The sequence below is a fragment of the Chiloscyllium plagiosum genome, chromosome 2 (assembly GCF_004010195.1).
Source record: "Chiloscyllium plagiosum isolate BGI_BamShark_2017 chromosome 2, ASM401019v2, whole genome shotgun sequence".
Classification (NCBI taxonomy): domain Eukaryota; kingdom Metazoa; phylum Chordata; class Chondrichthyes; order Orectolobiformes; family Hemiscylliidae; genus Chiloscyllium; species Chiloscyllium plagiosum.
In genome coordinates, this window is record NC_057711.1 from 85,903,642 (window position 1) to 85,918,826 (window position 15,185).

The window sequence follows — 15,185 nt, forward strand, 5'->3', positions numbered from 1 at the left end:
TGTGTAATCCTTTTTCCCGTCTAATCAGTCAGCTCTTCAAAATAAGCTCAACTTACTTCAAACTTACTTGTGATAAATTAACCCATATATTTTTGACAAGATTGCAATTTTTAATTAACCAGTTTACTTTGCGTGGCATCCTCACTATGCACATAACAATTATTCGCTACTTCAGTATTTCCTTCTGGTCAGTGTCCTACTGAGCTGTTTAATCTTGTACTGCTTTGACACAGTTGCCTCAATGGTGACTGTCCTTTGAATTGTCACATTTCCCATAGGGTGCTACATCACTCTGCAAATCGTCAATGCTGTGCATCTATGCTGTGCTTCTTCTGCAGGATTTTGTATATTAGTCATTCAAGCTGGATAAGCATTCTGTTAAAATTCCCAGGGTCTGGATTTTTGACTTCAGTAGCTGAAGAAGGATAATGTTCTAACTTTTTGAATGACATATTCCTACGCCTTCTATCCCAAATCTACCTGCTGCTGTTGGATTAGCTCTGTACATCGACTAGTACGCTCTGTTCAGTCTTGTGTTTCACATTCCATGTGATGGATGTACTCGAGATGCTTCTTTGGAAAATTGGAACGAAGCTTCGAATGTGATGTGAAATTCAGGCTTTTTCTTGTTCTTTTGCCAAACATGATCTTCTTTTTGCACACCTTGAGAAAGGGTAAGGTGTACATCCCAATGGTGGCTCAATAACAGTATTTCAATTGTAACTTTTTACTGACATTGGTCAGTTCTTTATAGTAGTTTTGATGCCAGTGAATAGTCTGAGAAAAATAGAACAGCAGAAATTTAGTATGAATCCTGAATTTCAACTGTTGCATTGCAGAAGTATCAGGTCCACCTGCTTTTAATGCTAACATTTTCAAATGTTAGAAGGCAGAAAGCCCGTATATACAAATTTAACATGATTAGTGAAAGAGGTAATATGAGGACTGGTTTTTGTAGTGTGATATTTAGATTTGTAATGCTCTGTCAGCTAAGGTAGTCTACATGAAAATTTGATAAATATTTGAGATAGAAAAATGTTGCCAGGATATGGGGAATGAGTTTCCTCCCACAGTCCAAAAATATGCAGGTTAGGTAAATTGGACATGGTAAATTGCCCGTAGTGTTAGGTGAAGGGGTAAATGTAGGGGAATGGGTCTGGGTGGGTTGCTCTTCGGAGGGTTGGTATGGACTAGTTGGGCCGAAGGGCCTGTTTCCACACTGTAAGTAATCTAATCTAATCTTTACAGAAGGACCTTTTCATTTATCATCGGACTTTGCAGGGCTAGAAAATGCCTCCATGAGGCTGCACATTCCAACATTAGTCTCCCAGAATCACTGCAAATACGTTTGATACTTACTGTAACTTTGTTGCTGGTTTGCAGATTTCTGATAGAGAATTGATACCCTACTATATTTTGTGATGTTTTGATGGAATTGTTTTCATTTTACAGACCTAACAAACAGAATACTGGTGCAGTGAGTGACTCTGGGTCCACAATTGTCAAACATGGTCTAAATGTAGGAAAAAGTTTTATGCAAGTCCATTATCTAAAGGTAAGAACTTTAACAAACATTAATTCTCGCAATGTTACAGGTACTGACTTGGATATATTCCATTGTAATTGACTGCAGCAACTTGCTCAAATTTGAATGGAAGGCGATGGCCTGGTGGTATTATTGCTAGACTAGTAATTCAGAGATCCAGGGAACCTGGGTTTGAATCCCACCATGGCATAAATAAAACAAAAATATGGAATTAAGAATAATCTGATGACCATGAAATCATTGCTTGTTGAAAAACTCCATCTGGTTCATTAATGCCCTTCAGAGAAGGGAAATATGCAATTGTCACCTGGTCTGACCAACATGTGACTCCAGACCCATAGCAATGTGGTTGTCTCTCAGTTGCCCTCGGAAATGGCCTAGCAAGCCATTCAGTTGTACCAATTGCTACAAAGTCCCAAAGAAATGAAACCGGACGGATCACCTGAAATCGACCTAGGCACTGGAAAATACAATGGCAGAGCCTGCAAAGTTCTCCTCACTAGCATCTTGGGGCTTATGCCAAAATTGGGAGAGCTGTCTCACAGACTAGTCACGCAACAGCCTGATATAGTCATATACACAGATTCATACCTTAAAGACAGCATCCCAGACACCACAATCACCACCCCTGGATATGTCCTGTCCCACTGGCAGGACAGACTCAGCAGAGGCACAATGCTATACAGTCGGGAGGGGGTTGCCCTGGGAGTTCTCAACATTGATGCCGGAACCATGAAGTCTAATGGCTTCAGGTTAAACATGGGCAAGGAAACCTCCTGCTGATTACCATGTACCATCCTCCCTCAGCTGATGAATCAGTATTACTCCATGTTGAACAGCACTTAGAGGAAGCACTGAGGATGGCAAGGGCACAAATTGTATTCCGGGTAGTGGACTTCAATGTCCACCATCAAGAATGTCTCAGCAGCAGTAATTCTGATAGGGCTTGTTGGGTCCTAAAGGACATAGCTGCTAGACTGAGTCTGCAGCAGGCAGCGAGGGAACTAACAAGAGGGAAAAACATACTTGACCTCATCCTTACCAAATCTACCAGCTGCAGATGCATCTGCTTATGACAGTATCGGTAAGAGTGACCCCACACAGTCGTTGTGGATACTAAGTCCCGCCTTCACATCGAAAACAACCTCCATCCTGTTGTGTGGCATCGTCACCATGCTAAATGGGACAGACTTCGAACAGATCTAACAGCCCAAGACTGGGCATCCATGAGACGCTGTGGGCCATCAACAGCAACAGAATTCTACTCCAACATAATCTGTGACCTCATGGCCTGGCATAACTCCCACTCAACCATTACCATCAAGCCAGGGGAATCACCCTGGTTCAACGGAGAGTGCAGGAGGACTTGCCAGGAGCAGCACCTGGCATATCCGAAAATGAAATGTCAGCCAGATAAAGCTACCAAACAGGACCTCTTGCCTGTCAAACAGTATACGCAGCAAGTGATAGATCTATATGATCCCACAACTAACGGATCAGATCTAAGCTCTGCAATCCTACCACATTCATTTGTGAACGATGGTGGATGATTAAACAACTCACTGGATGAGGAGGCTCCGCAAATATCCCCATCCTCAATGATGGATGAGCCCAACACAGTGCAAAAGATATGTCTGAAGCTCTTGCTGCCATCTTCAGCCATAAGTGCCAAGTGGATGATCCATCTCGGTCTCCTCCAGTGGTCCCCACCATTACTGATGCCAGTCTTCAGCCAATTAGATTTACTCTACGTGATATCAAGAAACAGTTGGAGACACCGGATACTGCAAAGGCTACAGGCCATGATAACAGTCTGGCAATAGTGCTGAAGACGCGCTCCTGCACTTGCCACTCCTGTGGCCAAACTGGTCTAGTGTAGTTACAAGACTGGCATCTACCTGACAATGCGGCACAGTGGCTCAGTGGTTAGCACTGTTGCCTCACAGCGCCAGGGACCCTAATTCAATTCCAGCCTCAGACAACTGTCTGTGCAGAGTTTGCACATTCTCCTTGTGTCAGCGTGGGTTTCCTCCGGGTGCTTTGGTTTCCTCTCACAATGCAAAGATGTTCAGGTTAGGTGAATTGGCCATGCTAAGTTGCCCATAGTATTCAGGGATGTGTAGGTAAATACAGGATAGTGGGGTGGGGAAGTGCGTCTGGGTGGGTTACTCTTTCGAAGGTCAGTGTGGATTTGTTGGGCCGAAGGGACTGTTTTCACGCTGTAGGGATTCTGTTCTATCCATTAGAAATGTTGGAAATTGTCCAAGTATGTCCTGTGTCCAGTGCGGCACGATGGCTCACAGCACCAGGGACCTGGGTTCAATTCTCGCCTCGGGTGACTGTCTGTATGGAGTTTGCACATTCTCCCTGTGCCTGCGTGGGTTTCCTCTGGGTGCTCCGGTTTCCTCCCACAATCCAAGGTTGTGCAGGTCAGGTGAATTAGTCATGCTAAATTGCCCATAATATTAGGTACATTAGTCAGGAGTATATATAGGGTCGGGGAATGGGTCTGGGTGGCTTACTCTTCGGAGGGTCGGTGTTGGCTTGTTGGGCTGAAGGGCCTGGTTCCACACTGTAGGGAATCTAATCTGTACATAAAAAGCAGGGCAAATCAAAACTAACTCGATCAGTTACCGCCCCATCAGTCTACTCATGGTCATCAGTAGAATGATGAAAGGTGTCATCAACAGTGCTATCAAACAACACTTGCTCAGCAATAACCTGCTCAGTGAAGCCTAATTTGGATTCCGCCAAGATCACTTAGCTCCTGACCTCATTACAGCCTTGGTTCAAACATGGACAAAAGAATTGAATTCCAGAGATGAGGGGAGGGTGACAGCCCTTGATATCAAGGCTGCATTCGACCGTGTGGCATCAAGGAGCCATGGCAAAACTAGCATTAATGGGAAACCGGGGCAAACCTTTCACTGGTTGGAGTTATACCTGGCACATAGGAAGACGGTTGTGGTAGTCAGAGGTAGGTCATCTCTACTCCAGGATATCACAGCAAGAGTTCATCAGGGTAGTGCCCTAGACCCCACCATCTTCAGATGCTTCATCAATAACCTTACCTCCATCATAAGGTCAGAAGTGGGGATGTTTGCCGATGATTGCAAAATATTCAGCACCATGTGTGATTTCTCAGATACTGAAGCAGTCAGTGTCCAAATGCAACGTAATCTGGACAATATCCAGGCTTGAGCTGACAAATGGCAAGTAACATTCGCACCACACGAATGCCAGGCTATGACTATCACCAGTATGAGACAATCTAACCAACATCTCTTGACTTTTAATGGTGTTACCATCACTGAATCCCACACAATCAGCATCCTTGGGGTTACCATTGACCAGAAACTCAACTGGACTCACCATATAAGCTCAGTGGCTACAAAGAGCAGGTCAGGGACTACGAATACTGTGGCGAGTAACACACCTCCTGACTCTTGAAACTCGGTCTACCATCTACAAGGCACAAGTCATGTGATGGAATACTCCCTAATTGCCTGGATGAGTGCAGCTCCAACAACACTCAAGACGCTTGGCACCATCCAGGACAAAGCAGCCCACTTGATTGGCACCACATCCACAAGCATCCATTCCACACCGATGTTCAGTAGCAGCAGTGTATACTATCTACAAGATGCACTGCAGAAATTCACCAAAGATTCTCAGGCAGCACTTTCCAAACCCACGACCATTTCCATCTAGAAGGGCAAGGGTAGTAGATATATGGGAACACCACCACCTTCAAGTTCCCCTCCAAACTAGTCACCATCCTGACTTGGAAATATATCGACATTCCTTCACTGTTGCTGTTCAAAATCCCGGAATTCTCTCCCTGATGACATTGTGGGTCAATCCAAATCAGATGGACTGCAGCTGTTCAAGAAGACAGCTCACTGCCACCTTCTCAAGGGGCAACTAGTGATGGGCAATAAATCCTGGCCATCTAGCGACGCCCACATCCCACAGAAATGATTGCATTTTTAAAGAATTGCACCATTCAGATCAGGATCAAGATGGTAGATGTTAACAGATAGAAGAGAAAATCACATTGAAGTCCTTTTTTGTGCTGACATCTGTGTAAATTCACTTTGCAACATTGTTTACTCGATTGTCGAATTGCATCCCCCAAGCGATTCCTGAGGCACTATTTGGGGAAGCAGCCCCAGAGCAGCCCACGGGCAGTGAGTCCTGGGCGGAGACCGGTGCAGAGGAGGCAGTCCTGGAATTTACCTTGGAGCAGCTGAGTACTGGTACAGAGTGGAGCAGGGACGGCTTTGGCCTGGGATCTGGCGCGAGCAGTCAGTCCAGGTGCGGAGACCTTGCACTGAGCTGCAACAGTATGATGTTCCTTTGAAATGTTTTACCTGACTCTAACGTCAACCCATTATCCTTTAACAATGTCTTATTTCTAACTTATTTTTTAAACTCTCTAAAGTAATGCAACTTTTTAAAATTTTGCTTCTGTATCCAAGATTTGTACCTAGGTACTTATACCTAAGATGGCACCATAAGAGACAGACATTGTAAAAGCTTTTCACTGCACTTTCACAATGGAGTACACGTGACAATAAAGGATATTCTGTACTCTATATTCTCAACTTTGGTTGTTGGATCAATTAAAATTTTTCATAGCTGTTATATAAGGGTATTAAGGGATTTAGAACAAAACAAGTAAATAGAATTAAGGTGCAGATCAGCCATAATCCTGTTGAATTATGGCTTAATGGTCTGAATGGTCTTCTTTGCTTTCCATCCAATTTGAAGTTGAAATCTTAACTAGCGCTCTCTGTACAACCAAAGAAACTGTCATCCATTGCACTTTCCCTGCCAACATCATTGTATAGCGCAGAGGTATTTATGTTGCTCATATGTTATGTTGGAGTGATGTACAGTACTGCTGTATTGCCTTCTATGAGAACATAAGCACCAGGAGTGGTCCAACTGGCCCTTCGAACCGCTATGCCATTCAATAAGAACATGGCTGATCTTCTTGTGGCCTCAGCTCCACTTACCGCCCTCTCACCATAACCCTTAATTTCTTCACTATTCAAAAATTTATCTATCTTACCTTTTAAAAACATTCAATGAGGAAGCCTGAACGGCTTTATTGGGAGTTTGCTATAGGTTGATAGCAATAACAACAGAGACACAGAGGAGCAGATGGGGGGGCAGAGTTTGGAAAGATGCAGAAGTAACAGGATTGTTGTCATGGGTAACTTCAACTTCCCTAATATTGATTGGAACCTCCTTCGTGCAAATAGTTTGGATGGAGCAGATTTTGTCAGGTGTGTCCAGGAAACATTCCTGACTCCGTATATAGATACGCTGATGAGAGGGAAGGCTATATTGGATTTGGTGCTTGGCAACGAACCAGGTCAGATTTCAAATCTATCACTCGGACACCATTTCACCATGATAGTGATCATGGAATGGGATAGGAGCAGACAGAATGGGAAAGTATTTAATTGGAGGAGGGGGACTTATAATGCTATTCAGCAGGAACTGTGGAGCATAAACTGGGAACAGATATTCTGGGGAAATACAAGACTGAAATATGGAGGTTGTTTCGGGTGCACTTGCTATGAGTGCTGGATAGGTTTGTCCCACTGAGACAAAGAAGAGGTGGTCAGGTGAAGGAGCTTTGGATGACAAGAGATGTGGAACATCTAATCAAGAGGATGAAGGAAGCTTACTTAAGATTGAGGAAGCAAGGTTCTGATAGGGCTCTAGAGGGTTAGATGGTAGCCAAGAAGGAACTAAGAATGGACTTAGGAGAGCTGGAGGGGGCATGAAAAAGCCTCGGTGGGTAGGATTAAGGAAAACTCCAAGGTGTTCTACACTTACATGAGGAACAAGAGGATGGCCAGAGTGAGGGTAGGGCCGATCAGGGATAATGAAAGGAACTTGTGCCTTGAGTCAGAGGTTGTAGGGGAGGTCCTTAATGAATACTTTACTTTAGTATTCACTAGTGATAGGGACCTTGTTGTTTGTGAGGACAGCGTGAAACAGACTGATATGCTTCAACTGGTTGATGTTAGGGAGGATGATGTGCAAGGATCGATAAGTCCCCTGGACTAGCCAACATCTCTTCCACTTCCCTTCAGATTTCAAATCTATCACTCGGACACCATTTCACCATGATAGTGATCATGGAATGGGATAGGAGCAGACAGAATGGGAAAGTATTTAATTGGAGGAGGGGGACTTATAATGCTATTAGGCAGGAACTGTGGAGCATAAACTGGGAACAGATATTCTGGGGAAATGCAAGACTGAAATATGGAGGTTGTTTCGGGAGCACTTGCTATGAGTGCTGGATAGGTTTGTCCCACTGAGACAAGGAAGAGGTGGTCAGGTGAAGGAGCTTTGGATGACAAGAGATGTGGAACATCTAATCAAGAGGATGAAGGAAGCTTACTTAAGGTTGAGGAAGCAAGGTTCTGATAGGGCTCTAGAGGGTTAGATGGTAGCCAAGAAGAAACTAAGAATGGACTTCGGAGAGCTAGAGGGGGCATGAAAAAGCCTCGGCGGGTAGGATTAAGGAAAACTCCAAGGTGTTCTACACTTACATGAGGAACAAGAGGATGGCCAGAGTGAGGGTAGGGCCGATCAGGGATAATGAAAGGAACTTGTGCCTTGAGTCAGAGGTTGTAGGGGAGGTCCTTAATGAATACTTTACTTTAGTATTCACTAGTGATAGGGACCTTGTTGTTTGTGAGGACAGCGTGAAATAGACTGATATGCTTCAACTGGTTGATGTTAGGGAGGAGGATGTGCAAGGATCAATAAGTCCCCTGGACTAGCCAACATCTCTTCCACTTCCCTTACCTCTGCCCTTGAAACCCACCCCTCCAACCTGCGGTCCTCACCTTTCACCCCAACAATCGCCGGATACAACGCATCATCCTCTGCTATTTCCTCCACCTACAGTCATACTCCACCGTCACAGATATGTTTCCCTCCCCACCCCTTTCAGCTTTCCGCAGAGACCATTCCCTCTGCGACTCCACTCCCCCACACCAACCCACTCTCCACTCCCGGCACCTTTCCTTGCCACCATATACACCACCCCTCACCTCTATCTAAGGTTCCAAAGGATCCTTCCACATCAGGCAGAGATTTTCCTGCACACCCAAACTCTGGTGCAGTGGCTCAGTGGTTAGCACTGTTGCCTCAGCGCCAGACACCTGGGTTTGATTCCTGCCTCAGGCGACTGTATGGAGTTTGCACATTTTCCCCCTGTCTGCGTGGGTTTTCTCCAGGTGTTCTGATTTGCTCCCACAGTCCAAAGATGTGCAAGTTAGGCGAATTAACCTTGCTAAATTGCCCATAGTATTCAGTAATATATAGGTTAGGTGCATTAGTCTGGGGTAAATATAGAGTAGTAGGGGAATGGATCAGGGTGGGTTACTCTTCGGAGGATCAGTGTGGACATAGAGCCATAGAGATGTACAGCACGGAAACTGAACCTTCGGTCCAACTTGTCCATGCCGACCAGATATCCCAACTCAATTCTAGTCCCACCTGCCAGCACCTGGCCCTTATCCTTCCAAACCCTTCCTATTCATATACCCATCCAGATGCCTTTTAAATGGTACAATTGTACCAGCCTCCACCACTTCCTCTGGCAGCTCATTCCATACATGTACCAACCTCTGATTGAAAAGGTTGCCCCTTAGGTCTCTTTTATATCTTTCCCCTCTCACCCTAAACCTATGCCCTCCAGTTCTGGACTCCCCTGACCCCAGGGAAAAGACTTTGCCTATTTACCCTATCCATGCCCCTCATAATTTTGTAAACCTCTATAAGATCACCCCTCAGCCGCCGATGCTCCAGGGTAAACAGCCCCAGCCTGTTCAGCCTCTCCCTATAGCTCAAATCCTTCAACCCTGGCAACATTCTTGTAAATCTTTTCTGAACCCTTTCAAGTTTCGACAATATCTTTCCGATAGGAAGGAGACCAGAATTGCACGCAAGGTTCCAACAGTGGCCTAATCAATGACCTGTACAGCCACAACATGACGTCCCAACTCCTGTACTCAATACTCTGACTACTAAAGGAAAGCATACCAAACGCCTTCTTCACTATCCACCTGCGGCTCCACTTTCAAGGAGCTGTGAACCTGCACTCCAAGGTCTCTTTGTTCAGCTGCACTCCCTAGGACATTACCATTAAGTATATAAGTCCTGCTAGGATTTGCTTTCCCAAAATGCAGCACCTCGCATTTATCTGAATTCAAGTCCATCTGCCATTTCTCAGCCCATTTGCCCATCTGGTCAAGATCTTCTTGTAATCTGAGGTAACCCTCTTCGCTGTCCACTACACCTCCAATTTTAGTGTCATCAGCAAACTTACTAACTATACTTCTTATGCTCGCATCCAAATAATTTGTATAAATGACGAAAAGTAGTGGACCCAGCACCGATTCTTGTGGCAATCCACTGGTTAAAGGCCTCCAGTCTGAAAAACAACCCTCCACCACCACCCTCTGTGTTCTTCCTTTGAGTCAGTTCTGAATCCAAATGGCTACTTCTCCCTGTATTCCATGAGATCTAACCTTGCTAACCAGTCTCCCATTGGGAACCTTGTCAAATCCCTGACTGAAGTCCATATAGATCACATCTACCACTCTGTCCTCATCAATCCTCTTGTTCCTTCTTCCAAAAACTCAATCAAGTTTGTGAGACATGATTTCCCACACATAAAGCCATGTTGACTATCTCTAATCAGTCCTTGTCTTTCCAAATACATGTACATCCTGACCCTCAGGATTCTCTCCAACAACTTGCCCGCCACCGGCGTCTATAGTTCCCTGGCTTGTCCTTATCACCTTTCTTAAACAGTGGCACCACATTAGTCAACCTCCAGTCCTCCAGCACCTCACCTGTGACTATCGATGATACAAATATCTCAGTAAGAGGCCCAGCAATCACTTCCCTTGCTTCCGACAGAGTTCCAGGGTACACCTGATCAAGTCCTGTGTTTCATATATTTCAAGACATCCAGCACTTTCTCCTCTGTAATATGGACATTTTTCAAGATGTCACCATCTATTTCCCTACATTCTCTATCTTGCATATTCTTTTCCACAGTAAATACTAATGCAAAATACTCGTTTAATATCTGCCCTCTCTCCTGCGGTTCAACATAAAGGCCACCTTGCTGATCTTTGAGGGGCCCTATTCTCTCCCTAGTTACCCTTTTGTACTTAATGTATTTTTCAAAACCCTTTGGATTCCCCTTAACTCTATTTGGCAAAGCTATCTCATGACCCGTTTTCACCCTCCTGATTTCCTTCTTATGTATACCCCTACTGCTTCTATACTTTTCTAAGGATTCACTCGATCTATCCCATCTATACTTTACAAATGCTCCTACTTTTTCTTACCTAAACCCTCAATTTCTTTAGTCATCCAGCATTCCCTATACCTAGCAGCCTTTCCTTTCACCCTGACGGTAGTATACTTTCTCTGGACTCTCATTATCTTTTTTTTAGATTAGATTAGTTTACCTACAGTGTGGAAACAGGCCCGTCGGCCCAACAAGTCCACACCGACCCTCTGAAGAGAAATCCACCCCCCTGACTAATCCACCTAATACTAGGGGCAATTTAGCATGGTCAATTCACCTGACCTGCACATTTTTGGATTGTGGGAGGAAACCGGAGCACCTGGAGGAATCCCATGCAGACACGGAGAATGTGCAAACTCCACACAGACAGTTGCCTGAGGTGGGGATTGAACCTAGATCCCTGGCGCTGTGAGGCAGCAGTGCTTAACCACTGTGCCACCGTGCCGTGCTTTCTGAAGGCTTCCCATTTTCCAGCCATCCCTTTACCTGCAAACATCTGCGCCCAATCAGTTTTTAAAAGTTCTTGCCTAATAACCTTAAAAATTGACCATTCTCCAATTTAGAACTTCAACTTTTAGATCTTGTTGGGCCGAAGGGCTTGTTTCCACACTGTAGGGATTTTATTCTATCCTACCACATCTTCTGTCTCCATTGTTCTCGATATGATCTCCTCTACATTGGGGAGACAGAATGCCGACTTGCAGAGCATTTCAGAGAACATCTCCAGGACACACGCACAAAATCCTGTGGCCGACCACTTCAACTCCCCCTCCCACTCCGCCAAGGGCGTGGAAGTCCTGGGCTGCCTCCACCACCAAATCCTAGCCACCCGATGACTGGAGGAAGAACATCTCATCTTCCTTGAGGCCTTGGGACCCTCTAACCACACGGAATCAATATCGATTTCACCAGTTTCCTCATCTACCCTCCCCCATGTTATCTTAGATCCATCCCTCCAACTCCGCTCTGTCCCACCTGTCCATCTTCCTTCCCACCTATCTGCTCCACCCTCTGCTCCGACCTGTCACCATCACTCCCTCCCCAAACCTTCAGCTACCTATCCCATTCCTATTTACCTTCCCCCAGCCCCACCTCCATCCGACTTCTCTCCCAAGCAACAACCCCCCCCCCCCCAACCATCCCAATTCCTGATGAAGGGCTTATGCCTAAAACATGGACTCTCCTGTTCCTTGGATGCTACTTGACTGGCTGTGCTTTTCCTGCGCCACACTTTTTGACTCTGATCTCCAGCATCTGCAGTCCTCACTTTCTCCCAGACGGGATGTACCCAAGGTTGCTACAGCAAGTGGAGAAAGAGATTGCTGTGTCTTTGGCGATGATCTTTACATAGAGGGGCAGACCATGCCTCACAAGCCTTGTTGAAGTCTTTGAAGATGTGACAAAACACATTGATGAAAGTAGAGCAGTGGATGTGGTGTATGTAGCTTTTAGCAAGGCATTTGATAAGGTTCCCCATGGAAGGCCCATTCAGAAAGCGAGGAGCCATGGCATACAGGGAAATTTGGCTGTCTGGATATTGGCTGGCCCATAAAAGGCAGAGGGTGGCAGTAGGTGGAAAGTATTCAGCCTGGAGCTCAGTGACCAGTGGTGTTCCACAGGGATCTGTTCAGGATCCTCTGCTCTTTGTGATTTTTAGAAATTATTTGGATGAGGAAGAGGAAGGGTGTGATAGTAAGTTTGCTGGTGACACGATGGTTGGTGGAATTGTGGATAGTGTGGTGGGGTGTTGTCGGTCACAATAGGACATTGAAAGGATGCAGAATTGGGCTGATAAGTGGCAAATGGATTTCAACCTGGAAAACTGTGAAGTGATTCATTTTGGAAGGTCGAATTTGAATGCAGGTTACAGGGTTAAAGGCAGGATTCTTGGCAGTGTGAATGAACAGAGGGGTCTTGGGGTCCATGTCCATAGATCCCTCAAAGTTGTCAACCAAGTTGATAGGACTGTTAAGAAGGCGTATGGTGTGTTGGCTTTCATTAGGCAATATGAATTGAGTTTAAGAACTGCAAGGTTATGCTTTAGTTCTGTAAAGTCCTGGTTAGACCACACTTGCCTCATTTTAAGAAGAATGTGGAGGGTTTAGAGAGGGTGCAGGGGAGATTTACCAGGATGCTGCCTGGACTGGAGGACATGTCTTATGAGGAAAGATTGAGGCAGTTGGGATTTTTCTCATGATTGTGAAGAAGGATGAGGGGTGGCTTGATAGAGGTGCACAAGGTGATGAGAGGCAGAGATAGACTAGATAACCAGAGACTTTTTCCCAAGGTGGAAATGGCTATCACGAGGGGGTCATAATTTTAAGGTGAATGGAGGAAGGTTTAGGGGAGATATCAGAGGTAGCATCTTTACACCGAGGGTGGTGGGTGGGTGAATTGCACTGCCAGGAGTGGTAGTAGAGTCAGATATATTGCGGGTATTTAAACGACTCTTGGTTAGCCACATGGATGATAGTAAAACGATTGGTTTGTAGGTTAGTTTGATCTTAGAATAGGTTAAAACATTGGCACAGCATCAAGGGCCAAAGGGCCTGTGCTGTGTTGTACTGTTTTATGTTCTATGTACTTCACTGGGCAGGATTCACAGCTCAATTCAGTCCTAAATCTGCTTCCTCTACCTTTGAGCCTATGCCTTTTTGTTGTAGTTTCATCTGCCAGTGGAAACATCCTCCCTGCTTCTATCTTCATAATTTTATATGTTTCTATAAATTCACCCCTCATTCTGCTAAATTCCATTGAATATAATCCCAGTCTATTCAGTCACTCCTCATAAGCCAACCCTCTCAATTCTGGCATCATCCTAGTGAACCTTCTCTGCACCCACTCCTGTGCCACTACATCCTTTTTCAAGTAAGGAGACCATAACTCCATAACTGCATGCAGTACACCAGTAGTGGCCTCACCAGCACCCTATGCAGCTGTAACATATCCTCCCTGCTTTTAAATTAAATCCCTCTAGTGATGCAGGACAAAATTCTATTTGCCTTCTTAATTACATGTTGCACCTGCAAACCAATCTTCTTTGATTCATGACAAGGGCATCCAGGTCCCTCTGCACTGCAGCAGAGAAGATACTGGTGTTGTGAGTGAAGTGTTAAAGCTCCTTGTGAGAGCACGAGGCAGTGCCGATATAGCGGAAAAAAAGGTGGGGGATGATGCCAGTGTACCTGTGGAAGAGGGACTGCAGGAAGTCGCAGGAATAGCTGGGACCCATACAGGTACCCATAGCCACCCCTCTGGTACTTCAATGACTGTTTCGGCACTGCCTTCTGCTCCCTTGATGAGCTTGAACTGTACATTCATTATGTCAACATCTTCCACCCTGATGTCAAATTCACCTGGATAATCTCCGACACTTGGACCTCTTTGTCGCCGTCTCCCGTGACCGCCTTAACACTGACATCTATATCAAATCCCCTCCCTCCCCTGTAAAAACGTACTCATTTAGTCCCAATATCTCCACATCTGCTGTGTCTGCTTCCAGAATGAGTGATCCCACTCCAGGATATCCCAGATGCCATGCTACTTCCAGGACTGTAATTTCCCCTCCTCTGTTATCAACAATGCCCTCAATTGCATCTCCTCCATTTCTCACACCTCTGCCCTCAAACCCCACCCCCTCCCCACTCCTGCAATCACAACGAGGATGGAATCCCTCTGGTCCTCACATCCCACTTCATCTTCCACCTCTGGAGCCTAGAACTACACGGCCTCAACATTGAATTCACCAGTTTCCAAATCTCTCCTCCCCCACCCCATTTCAGATCCAACCCTCCAATTTGGCTGTGCCCTCTTGACCTGACCTACCTGTCTCTCTTCTCTCCCACCTATCCACTCCACTCTTCCCACTGACCTACCACAACCACCTCCTACCTTTGCCCACCTCTCGCCATCCCAACTATCTTTTCCCTAGCCCCATCCCCCATTTATTTCCCAACCTCTTCCCCCACCTCAGTCCTGATGAAAGCCCAAAACGTCGATTCTCTTGCTCCTCAGATGTTGCCTAACCTGCTGTGCCTTTTCCAGGCTACACTTTATTGACTCTTCTTTTTGCATTTTCCAAGTATCTTAATTTTTATTAAAACACATGTAGTTGCATTGACACATCCATTGGCATAACCATTTTTTTAAGCATTTATTTATCTGAATGTTATTTGATAGTGACCTTACCGCAATGAAGAAGATCTTGGTAAATTCTTAGATGTTCCTTGGAATTATATCTATTTTGAACCTTGACACAAGTTGCACTTTTTTCATGCT

At 45.3% G+C, this 15,185-nt stretch overlaps 1 protein-coding gene across 7 annotated transcripts in view; it reads left to right on the forward strand.

Annotated features, from left to right (window-relative positions):
• LOC122561552 (aminopeptidase O (putative)) overlaps positions 1-15,185 on the forward strand; it is a 399,666-nt gene that overhangs the window by 168,704 nt on the left and 215,777 nt on the right. For all 7 annotated transcript variants that reach the window (XR_006315040.1, XM_043713375.1, XM_043713330.1 and 4 more), the window contains exon 8: positions 1,453-1,555. Coding sequence is in view for 6 of the 7 variants with exons in the window: in XM_043713375.1 (XP_043569310.1) it covers positions 1,453-1,555 (103 nt within the window). In the remaining variant the exon portion in view is untranslated. The remainder of the gene's footprint in view (positions 1-1,452; positions 1,556-15,185) is intronic.